We start from the raw sequence: 11498 nt of genomic DNA on the forward strand, positions 1-11498 counted from the left end.
AACAACAAATTGATGTTCCTTTCTCCCTTCCTCTCTCAAAATCAATTAAAAAAATATATCGAGCATTGGTACTGTGCCAAGTGGTGAGTTATAGAGAACAAAGACGGTATCCCTGCTTTCCCAGAACTGTTCTTTTAGGGGGAAGAGTCTGAACAAATGAAACATTTCAGATAATGCACTAGAAAGAAAAACCAGGCTGGTCGGATACTGGCTGCCGTTAGTAGTTTGAATTGGGTGCGAGGGAGAGCCTTTGAGCAGATGACATTTGAGCTGAGACCAGAAGGACAAGAGGCCACTCAGGGGGGGTGGGGGGAAGGGGAGTATCCCAGGCAAAGATCCTGAGATGGGAACTCGCTTTAGGGGCAGAGAGCAGGGCAGAGGGCGGAGCACAGGAAAGGTAGCCAGGACCCCTTGATAAAATTAGTGAAGCCTAGGGCGAGCCCCCACCTTGCCCTGGGTGAGTAGCGGGGTACGGGTGTCCCCATCCTTTCAGCTAGGTGGGCGGGCCCAGGGGCGGGGCGGGGCGGTACCTGAGGCTCTGGCGGGGGTGGGGCTGCAGACTCCCCTTGCTTGGCTCCAGCCAGCGCAGGCAGCCACAGCGGCAGCAGGCGAGCGGCGGCCCCACGAGGCCATGAAGGTGAAGCAGGGCTGCAGCGGGCCCGGGACGGGGGCGGAGTCCGCTCCAGGGGCCTCAGGCCTGAGCGTGGAGCTAAAGCCAGAGTTAAAGCCTCAGGCGGAATCCGAATCCGGGTCCGAGTCGGAACCGGAGGTAGGCCCAGGGCCCAGGCCGGGGCCGCTGCAGAGGAGGCAGCCCATCGGGCCGGAGGATGTGCTGGGGCTTCAGCGGATCACGGGCGGTGAGCACCGGCGAGGGAGCGCGCCTGAGGGAGGGAGGGGGCCCTCGCAAACCCCGGCCCCCCGCCCCCTTTCCCGCCCTCCCCTTGCCTCGCCTCCCCCACCGGGTACCCCTCGCCTGAGTCCCGTACCCTTCTGCCGCCAAGCCTGAGATCTCCATGTCCCCCCTTTCCCTGATCTCGTGTGCTCTCTCCTCTCCCTTTAGAGATTTATTTCCACCCCACTCCTTCCTTTTTGAGGAGTCCAGCCCTCTTTCCCGTGGTGGAGGTGGGGTAGCAGCTGCAACTGTGACCCCTTCCCCATGAGGTTTTTAGAGCCCTTTGAGTCTTTCCTCTGCAGTAGTGAGGAGGGAGGCTGAGTGCAGTCTGTCCTCCGTCCCCAGCCTGCAGGCGAGAGATAGAGGCTGAGTTGCTCAGGTGACATGAGGACCCTCAGGTCTCCCTGACTGTTAATGCCCTCACTCTGGATCCCCTAGGAAGTGGGGCCATCTCCCTCCCCAGGAAAGGACCTGAGCAGGAAGCTTCAGTGGGTTGGGCCCGGGACCTCCAAAGGGAGTAGGTTACCACCCCCCTTAGCCTGGACCGGGCCCAGTCCCTTTCTTGGAGGCCTGGAGGTCTTCACGGTGGTTGAGTTTCTGAGCTGGGCTGCCTGGGTTGTCCCAGCTGTGCTATAACTTACTGTGTGACCTTGGGCAAGTAACCTCACTTCTCTGAGCATGTTCATCTGTAAAATGGGGATAATGGCACATTGTAGGGCCATTGTGAAAAATTCTCTGATTTTGCACAGTGCCTGGCTTGCTGTGCTTGCTTGGTAACAGGGCTCTTTTGTGAGTAGTACTGAAGGCCCCATAGGACTACTGGCTGCTGCCTGGAAGCAGACAACTGGGCATTCAGAGCAGCAGAGGTCACCATAGGCAGGGAACGAGGGCTAGGAAGCCTCATGGCAGAAGTGGTAGCTGAACCTCAAAGAACAGAAGAAGACATTTGGAAAGGTAGTTGACTGCCTTTCACTTTGGCCTCATTCATCAGTGACCCTGCCCTGGCTCCCTCTGTGAGCAACTCGGGGTCTCTTTGTGGAGGTGCAGGTGCTGGAATGGGCCTAAGCTCTGGAGCTGTAGGAGCAGCAGGGCCCAGGGCTGCCAGACAGCCGTGGAAGGGATCGTGATAGCAGGTCTGGGCCTGTACATCTGGGTCCCTAGGGGACCAGCTTCTCCTTCCTCTCTGAGCCAGGCAGCAACCATTCTTGGCTGGGCCTCCAGAGTGCTGAATTGTCTTGCTCACGTAGGCACTGGTACTGAGAGGGGCCTGGACCAGTCTGATGTTGGTGCCAGTTGGGCTATAATTGGCAAAAGCAGCATTTGGGATTCAGGCTAGCTCTGGGGCAGAGCTTCCTTATAGGATGTCTGGAAGAGAGGCTGACCTGTCCAGGTCCTAGGCAACTTTAGAGGTTATTTTGCACCTACTGGGGCGGAGAGGTGTTCAGCCCACATACCACCATTTGTCTCCTAACTTGGAGGAAATTCATAGCCCTTAAGCTGAGGCATCTGTGGGGGGGTGAGTGGAGGAAGGAGCTTATAGAGGGAGCTCTCTCCTCTATAGAAGTTGAGGACAGGGTGCCAGGGCTTGCCATCCTGGCACCTCCTGGTCTCTTCTGACCCTAATCCCATAGGTTGAAGGTTTGCTCCACCTGGATTACTGGTCCCTGAGTCCAGCTTAGGAAGCTATTTGTGGCTGAGGGGAAGGGAGCAGTTGTGTTCTGAGCCCTTGGCCACTCTGCCCCTTCTCCAGCCTGACCAGGCAGAAAGGAGGGAGTGGCTGTGGTGTCCTGAGCCATTGGCATCCCCGGTCCCTCACTTCAACTAAGGTCCGAGGGGTTGATAGGTTGAGTTGCAGTAGGAGAGGCTGAGATCAGACTGCAGGAAGTTCCCAAATGAGAGGAGAGGCTCCAAAAGTTGGAGACTAGAGGAAGGGGATGTTTTACATGGAGCTGGGATCCTGCTCCCAGTTTTGCCACCTCCTCTCCCTGCGCCCCGCACCTTCTTTCTGGATCTTTGGACTAGTGCTTACTTTCTGTGAAAATAAGGTGTGTACGGGGTGAGATGGGACTGCCCACTTCTATTTCCTCCTTCTGCCTTCTCCTTACCATGGGCTAAGGTGGACAGGCCAGGGCTCAGGCCCCTTCCCAAGCCTGGTGTAGTTTCTGCTCGACACCAGGGTGCTAGGTGGCTACCAGGAGGGCTTCGTGCATGGTGCTGCCCCAGGCTTGGGGAAGAGAGAACGACTTTACATTTACTTCCTCTTCCTGCCCCAGAGGAATAGGAGGTGGCCCAGGGGCCTGGGGTGGGGGGTGGTGATTTCCGGGCCTCTATGGGGAGGATGTAGTGCTGTACAGGCTGATAGCACCCGAGTCCCTCGCTGCCCCTTCCTATTTGTTGCCAGGGCCTCCGGAGCACTTGCAGTTGCTGCAGGCATTGGATCAGGCCCTGGTATTCCTGAGCTGCCTCAGGCGGGCCCGCCCCTGTGCCTGGTTCCTCTTCTGCCTGCTGAGGACTCCCCTTTACCCCCATGCACGCCCTCTGCTGCACCTGCCACACCCTCTTCCTGCCCCACCCCCCCTTCTCTCTGGGAGAGGCTCAGAGCCAAGGCTGGCTAAATGACCTTTGAAGGGGTTCCCTCTGTTTACTAAGACTTCCTCCCGTTTGGAGAGCAACAGGGGAGGGGAGCAAAGATGGCTCCCTTCCCCCAATACTCCAGGTTCTGGATTTGAGTCAGCAGAGCTTTGGCTAAGCTGCTTAAGGGAGCCAGGCTTGTATAAGCTGCTTATGGGGCTAGGAGGTGACAGGGGTGGGGGGCAGGGTTGAGGAAGAACAGGGAAGGGGTTGTTTCTCTGCCCCAACACTCCATCAGTACCCAGGCCAGAGAGGGTCTTTGGCTGACACACAGAGATGTAGCACCAGGGGCAGCCATGTGGCGGAGGTGAGGGTGTCCCCCAGAGAACCACTGTCTCCTGAGGGCAGGCTGTGTCCTTTCAGAGTGAAGTTCCTAAAGGCAGGGCTGTGTCTGCCCTATCATGCTGGGGGCTTGCCATGAGAATGGAGACCCACTTCACTCAGAGTCACCAAGCCAGCCCTGGCAAAGCAGAGTCTGGAATAGGGCCCTCTCAGCTACAGGGTAGGAGGGAAAATGTGGGGGAGGTGACTTGTCCTCCACTCTTCTCTGCCCTGCCCCTCCCTGCCCCCAGAGGCCACTAGGTGGAGCTGTTGGTCCCCATTAGATCCTGGTCAAGGAGCTGCCTCCCCCGACATGGTGGGGTTCCTCAAGGGCAGGGGCTCATTCCTCTTTATCTGGAAGGCAGTGACCTTAGGGATCTGAGAAAGTAGTAGCTAGTCCAGAGTCCCACACAAGCTGAGCTGGCAGCAGCCACCTGTCTCCCCTAGACTACTTATGCTCCCCGGAGGAGAATATATATAAGATCGACTTCATCAGGTTCAAGATTCGGGACATGGATTCAGGCACTGTCCTCTTTGAAATCAAGAAGCCCCCAGCCTCAGGTGAGTGGCGGGTGGGCCATGGACAGAGGGAGTGGATGCGAGCCGTGAGGTGGGCTCCCAGGGACCATTCAGGACGCAGAGGGGTCGGACCAGAGCTGGGCGTGGACCTCATTATTCCCAGGAGTTCTCAGCAGGGCACCTACCACTGGGCACGCCTCTTGTTTTCCGTCCCATCCGCTTCTGGGATTGGACATTTTGGGACAGCTCTGTCCCTTCGGTCCCTGCCAGCTTGCCCTCTGAAGACCTTCCTGGGAACTACAGTCCTTGGGCCTCAGGCCTTGTGTCTCCTTGTGGTTCCTGGGAACCTCAGTTGAAAATTTTGATTGCTGGCCTAGAACCTGCAGGTGGAACCGTTCAGCCAAAGGTCTGAACCCTCCGCGTGCATCAGAATCTCCTGGGAGTTTATAAAAGTTCTGAGAGATGGGGGCCCTGGGGTGAAAGCCTGGGTGGGCCTGGGCCCCAGTCTGAAGCCCACTGAGCCCCAGCTGGGGTGCATTGCAGAGCGGTTGCCCATCAACCAGCGGGACCTGGACCCCAATGCTGGGCGCTTTGTTCGCTACCAGTTCACGCCTGCCTTCCTCCGCCTGAGGCAGGTGGGAGCCACGTGAGTCACTGGGCCGGGGTGGGGGGTCAAGGGCCGGAGGTGAGGGTGGGGTGGGAGTGAGCCCTTCCTGAGTTCTCCCTCAGCCTCTCTCAGGGGCAGTCTGCTGAATGTGGCTGGTTGACTCCCAGGCCGAGCTCAGCCCCACTCCTTCTCTCCCTCAGGGTGGAGTTCACGGTGGGAGACAAGCCTGTCAACAACTTCCGCATGATTGAGAGGCACTACTTCCGAAACCAGCTGCTCAAAAGCTTTGACTTCCACTTTGGCTTCTGCATCCCCAGCAGCAAGAACACCTGCGAGCACATCTACGACTTCCCGCCTCTGTCTGAGGAGCTGAGTGAGTGGGCAAGGCCCCGTGGGCAGCGGACTCAGGGAGACCAAGCTGGGGGGAGGTTGGGTCTGACCCCCTTTCTTCCCACCTTGGGTCTCTTGTGTCTGGCCACCATTCCCACGTCGCCTATAGGGAAACTCAAGCTCAGAGAGGCCCAGGGAATTCTTTGAGGTTGTTCTGCTGGTCCCCGTCCCACAGTCCTGCAGGCCCTGCGGTGGCCTGGAGCTGGCTCCTGAACTCTGCCCCACCTGGCTGGGCCTTTCTTGCAGTCAATGAGATGATCCGCCACCCCTATGAGACGCAGTCTGACAGCTTCTACTTCGTGGACGACCGGCTGGTGATGCACAACAAAGCAGACTATTCCTACAGTGGGACGCCCTGACCCCTGCGGCTGCTCCTGCCCCAGGACGGCCCCGGGCCCTCGGCCGCAACTGCCCCACACTCACCTCTCAACCCCAAGTCTTCTGCCTGGGGAGTGTCCCAGGAGCCCTGGACCCTGAGTCTGTGTTGGGAGTGGGGGTGTCTGATGTCCTCAGCCTAAGCCCATAAAGCTCATGGGTTCCGGCACCTGGGGTGGGGTAGGGTGGTAGGGGGGCTCTTTGCCTCCACGTCCAGGAAGGCCTCCTGTGGGAGTAGACAGGACTTCTGGACAGCCTAGCTGGGCCTCTTGGCTGTTGCAGAATAGTGTGCATCTAGCCAGGCTGTGACTGGGTCAGGGCAGGGGCCCATTCCTTGTAGGCCATTTAGATTTGTTAATTCACAGATGAAGATCCATGATGGGGTCTGGCTGCCAAGCTTCCCAAGGGAGCCTGGGCCCTGGCCCCAGTCCTAGCCTCCACCATCAGGGGCCAAGACACTGCCTGGGGTGTGGGAGGGATCGGCTCAGACTGCCACCTGTGGTAGGGGCTGGACTGACTGTATATAGTTTTCAATAAACTCTTCCTCCTTTTCTGTTCTGTGGTTGTGGGCCAGCATATGCCTGTTGGGGAGGCAAGGGTGGGGGTCAGGCAATAATGTAGTCCTCAAGTCCTCTTGTGCCCTAATCCTCTCGGCACCTCGAGTCAGCATTTAGTATGTGTTACAGCTGGACACGGTTCTCTGATAAAGAAGGAGATTCAGTGTGGTGATTGCTGGGGGGAGGGGGTATAAGGGGACTAAATGGCAACAGTAAGAATTAAAAAAAAATCAAGCTCTGGCTGGTGTGGCTCAGTGGATGGAGTGCCAGCCTGTGAAGCAAAGGGTCATCAGTTCGATTCTCAGGGCACATGCCTGAGTTGCTGGCCAGTCCCCAGTTGGCATGTGAGAGGCAACCACACATCGATGTTTCCCTCTCTCCCTTCTTTCCCCTCTCTTTAAAAATAATTAAACAAATCTTAAAAAAAAAAAAAAAGAAGGGTGAGGAGATTCAGAGGAGAGGGGAAGCTATAGGTCGAAGTCAGCCAGCCCTGACAGCAGAGGCTGCTGGGACAAGGGCCCCCAATCTAGGGTGGCAGGGAAGGCATAGGGATGTGGTCTTGTTCTTTACCCTACCTTCTCCGACCCCCAAGGCCACTAGGACCACTAGGACCACTAGGTTGTGCCTCCAGCCCTCTGAGAGAGGTGGACAGGGCTGTGGCTAAGGCCTGGAGCCCTCAGCCGCCTTGGGCAGCCCCCTGGCCTGGCCACCCTGCATTTCACACAGCCCCCAGCCCCACCCCAGCCCCAGAAGAGGTCTTCCTTTCCTTCATGAAGTTCAGAAACTCGGGTAGGTGGAGAGCTTATCTCAGGATTCATACCCTACTGTTTCAGGTGCTAAGTTGGATATGTCTGGTGTCGGTCATCTCTGGGCTGAGGAGTTAAATCTAACCTTTAAGGGGCCTAGATGCACCGCCATTTGGCCAGTTCCTGTGGAGCACTTGCTGGGGGCCAGGGCCTGGGCTGCACTCGGAATTCTAGAGTGAGTGAGGCACGGAAAAAAGACCTGCCCCTAGAATGCAATGGGCCGGGCATATAGGGGAGCAAGAGCCACCTGCTTGGAGGGTTCTGGGGAGGAACCTTGGAGGAGGCGGAGTTGGAATAGCATGTGAACTCAGGACGACTTTGATGGGAAGAGAGGGGAGAGCGCATTTAGGCACAGGGAGCAGCGTAAAGCAAAGGTTTGGAGGCAAGATTTATGAGGTGTGTCCAGGAGAGTGTATTTGTAGTGTGAAAGGAAGGCAGCTCTGTGGAGCCTTGCTCAGATGTTGGGGCTTCTCCTGGGGAAGGTGGGGGCCATGGAGGAGGAGGACGTGGTCAGATTATCTCTGGCTGCTGAGTGAAGGCTGGATTGGAAAGAGTGAGACTAAAAATAACATTGAGTGCCGAGCCCACAGCTGGGCACTTCGTATGTGTTAACAGAATGTTCACAATAATTTCTGAGGAAGGCGCTATTATTATGCTAATTTTGCAGAAAATGCAGGCGCAGAGAGATTAGTTTGCCTTGCCAGTGTTGCAGTTCAGTGGCGGTGTCAGGATTCAGATCCAGGCAGCCTGACCCTGAGTCTGCGCCCTGCCCTGCAGAGGCAGAGGGTGCGCGGAGGGGCCCGGATCGCGTGAGAGATGGAGGCGAACTGAGTCAGGCCCCTATGCACGGAGATGGGGAGGAAGACGTGAGGCTGAGATTTTCAAGAGGCGAAGTCTCCAGGACTGGCGGTAGATGGGGTGAGGGACTTGGACACAAGAGGAGCCGAGGTCGAATCCCTGGTTTTGACTCGAGGGTTTGGATGGATAGGGCTGTCATTCCCGGGCCTGGGAACCCAGGTTGGATCATGGTGGGGGCTGGTGAGAGGTGATGAGTTCAGGTTGGAACCTGCTGTGGTGTGGTCCGCATGTCCTGGCGGAGGTGATCAGGAAACAGGAAATTTGGGCACTGAGACCCAGAAGGGGATAAGGGCTGGAGACAGTGATGCCTGGAGGTCAGGGGTCACAGTTCATTGCTCACAGTGTGGGGTGGCTGAGGTTATGGGGTCCCCAAGTGGCACTACTGTGGTTTGGTGAGCAGGGGGCAGAAGTGCCAAATGTCCTCTAATTAATGGGGCACTCAGTGCCAACAGTCCACATCCCCAATTGAGGGTCCCTGAATGAGAGCCTGTAACCCAAGGGAAGGCTGGGAACGTTTGAGAGCGGGGTGGGGGGTGAGGAGTAGTAATGGGGATGGGGTAGCTGCCGTAAAGCTGGGCACAGGAGCCTGTTTTAGAGCAGCCGGTTATGATGAAGCAAAGGGAAGAAAGAATTTCGCCAAGAAGCAGGTGGTCAGAAATTGCCACAAAGGTGAGGAAGGGGCATGGGGTGGGGCTGGGGATTGGTTGGCAGATGAGGCTATATAAGTATAGCAGTATTTGGGGTCGGAGGTGGTGTTTGTGGGGTTACACGAGAAGTTACGGTGAACAAGAAGGCCTCTTGGCCTTGTGCACTGGTGTCAGGAAGAGGACCCTCTCCTGCCACCTGATAACAGTCCCCACTGTGCCTTCTAAGCCAAGCTGGGCCGAGGGCCTGGGTCGGGCCTGCTGCATGTCCACCTTCTGGCAGGGAGGGCCGTCTGTGTTCCCAGGTCCTCACCCCTGTGGCAGGTACCAGGTTACCAGGTTGGCACTCACCCAGAGAGGCCTGTGTCCCTGGGCCCCTGTCTCCTTTTAAGTCTCTATGTCTCTGGCATTGGTCTGGCTGCTAGTGGGGCCCCTTGCTGCATCTGGTTCCTGGCACTTTCCCTAGGGACCCAGGGCATTCCTGGACGGTTGAAGGAGGAAGACACATGGGGTGGGGCTAGTCCTGGCTGTGATTAGCTCGAGCTATTGACTTTGAAGTTTGTTCTGGACTGCGCTTGGATTCTGTCACTTTGAAGTCAGCCAGATATTTTTACTTTGACTCTTCAGGAGTGTCATGAAGACCCTACCATTGGGTTGAGCAGCAAAGCCCAGACACTAGAGGGGGACAGCCCATTCATGCCCACCTGGGCTGGCTGCAGGCTGCACTTGGGGCTGCAGAGCCCGCAGTAAAAGACTGGGATGCTTCCCTTCCAGCTGGGGAAGAGCCACTGTCTCAAGCCCCCCGGGCCCTCCTCCCTAGTTGTCTAAGAGCCACCCCCCACTTCACCGTCTGGCAACTAGTGCAGAGGTACCTGACTCTCTTATGTGTCCTGGACCCCTTGTTATTGTCTGCTGGAGCACATGGACAGTAAGGTGTTTATGTGCACAAAACGTATGGTAACCCTATATTTTTAGGTATTAAAAACTGTATATAGACACCTCTATCCATATCTATTCTGCAATCACTATAATGTGATATGAAAACATCTGTGATTTCTCTTCCTAATGGCGAAGTCAGAGTCTGCTAAAGCTATCGTGGTTTGTTGCTGATGTTCATAATCAAGGGAAATTCTAAATTTGAGGTAGAGATGAATAAAAATGAAGATGTGGTGTTTTTTTATTTTATTTTTTTAGATTTTTAAAATATTTATTAATTTGAGAGAGAGAGAGAGAAACACTGATTCATTGTTCTACCCATTCATGCATTCATCGGTTGATTTTTTAAATTTAAATTATTGTATTGTTGTTCAGTTACAGTTGTCTGTATTTTCTCCCCATCCCTCTCATTGGCTCATATGTGCCCTGACTGGGAATCAAAACCACAACCTTGGAGTATTGAGATGACACTCTAACCAACTGAACTACACAGCCAGGGCAACTGAACTACACAGCCAGGGCTATGAAGGTATAATATCTTTATCCAAGTTCATTGGACCCATGAATTCTAACCAGTTTTAAAACTCTCCGGTTTAGAGCCCCTAAACAAAAGGGGTAATTCCCCCAACGGACTCCCAGACCCTATGTCCATTGAGACTGTAGCTCACCCTAAAATGGTGCTTGAACACTCGCGTGAGGTGGCCAGCAGGGGGCAGCATATGAGCGGGAGTGTGGGGCTTAGTTCAGAGAGGCCCAGTTGTCCAGTTTTAAAAGTCTAAGGGCCAGCCTGGTTACAAACAACCAACAACTGAAAAGAGACTCAAAGTCCCATCTGCTTGCTACCTGACTCAGCTGTGAGGGGGCCAGTGCACTCGCAGGTGTGATGAGTGGGCCCTGGGACGGAGGTCTGACCGAGGACCCCCTGGAGTTGTCCTCTTCTCCCCAACAAGGCTGGAAATGCAATAGGTTTGTCTGAGCCCCCAGGGTCTGAGTCTGAGGCAAGGAAGTGGAACCTAGTAAAGTTCTGCCATGAACACTTGCCTTGTTCTTGGGGGCTTGGGCATCAAGACACAGGCCCAGGGTTGGTCAGGACTGGGGTGCAACATCACCTGGAGGCTTGACATTGACCCTTTACCCTCTTCCTATATAGGCAGGGCTAGAGTGGGGCAGGTGGGTCTTCCTCTTGGGTGCACCAGCTGGCCATGCCTTCCCCTACTCCTCGCCCCACCCCACCCCTCTGGGCCTAGACCCAGCCTTAGAGCCTCTGGTGGGAAGGGTACTGATGCAGGGTGGGGTTCTGTTATGAGACCTGCAGAACTGTTGTGCGGGGCGGTGGCTGAAGTTGGCTGGCCCCAGGCCTGGAAGAACTTTCTAACTAGAGGACCCACCAGTAGCTGCTGTGAGACTTGGGACCCATGTGTTGCTTTTGGCTCCTGCTTCTTCCTCATCGCAGTTCAGGCAGAGTGTGGGGCTGTCTCTCAGGCTGCCCTTTGGTGGTAGCCGCCTGCCTGGAGGTGGCACCCGGGAGGTGAGTCTGAAGTGGGACGGAGTAGCCCCTGATCCTCCAGACGCCATTTTCCAGGGCCAGCAGTGCAGAGCCCCAGGCTGTGCCCCACCCATGTCACCTGTGGAACCCAGAGCCCCAGCCAGGGAAGGAGCAGGAGCAGGAACAGGAAGGCACAGCTTGGACACAGAAGCGACCCCATCTTGTGCGAGGAGATGAGGGTTGCTAGGAGGGAGGGGTGAATCGCAGTTGGAAGAAGTGTCAGAGGAGGGCATCCCCTCTCTTCCTCTGGGCAGGGCGGCTGCTCCTTCGCATCCCTGTGGAAGCTCTCCTGGGAAGAGAGTCTTCCCACCTGCCCCCTCATCTGTGGGCTGGTCAGGAAGTCCTCCCAGATGCTTCACGGTCCTGGGCGAGGGTGGAATGAAGCCACAGGCCCAGGACATCTACAGTCAGTGTGT

The 11498-nt window shown here is 56.1% G+C and overlaps 1 protein-coding gene across 3 annotated transcripts; it reads left to right on the plus strand.

Moving 5' to 3' along the window:
- The first annotated feature begins 575 nt into the window (after positions 1 to 575).
- On the plus strand, positions 576 to 6293 carry UNC119 (unc-119 lipid binding chaperone). Of its 3 annotated transcripts, none has more exons than XM_045837472.1 (5): positions 576 to 857; positions 4292 to 4405; positions 4907 to 5009; positions 5171 to 5343; positions 5607 to 6293. In XM_045837472.1, the coding sequence occupies exons 1-5, from the start codon at positions 632 to 634 to the stop codon at positions 5717 to 5719; spliced, it is 729 nt and encodes a 242-aa protein (XP_045693428.1). In that variant the 5' UTR covers positions 576 to 631; the 3' UTR covers positions 5720 to 6293. The 3 variants fall into 3 exon arrangements, with proteins under 3 accessions (XP_045693428.1, XP_045693430.1, XP_045693429.1); XM_045837474.1 differs by having other exon boundaries at positions 727 to 857; positions 4341 to 4405; XM_045837473.1 differs by lacking the exon at positions 576 to 857 and adding an exon at positions 2254 to 2937.
- Positions 6294 to 11498: the final 5205 nt, after the last annotated feature.

This window comes from Phyllostomus hastatus, unplaced genomic scaffold (assembly GCF_019186645.2).
Source record: "Phyllostomus hastatus isolate PE091 unplaced genomic scaffold, TTU_PhHast_1.1 phas_contig_210, whole genome shotgun sequence".
Classification (NCBI taxonomy): Eukaryota; Metazoa; Chordata; class Mammalia; order Chiroptera; family Phyllostomidae; genus Phyllostomus; species Phyllostomus hastatus.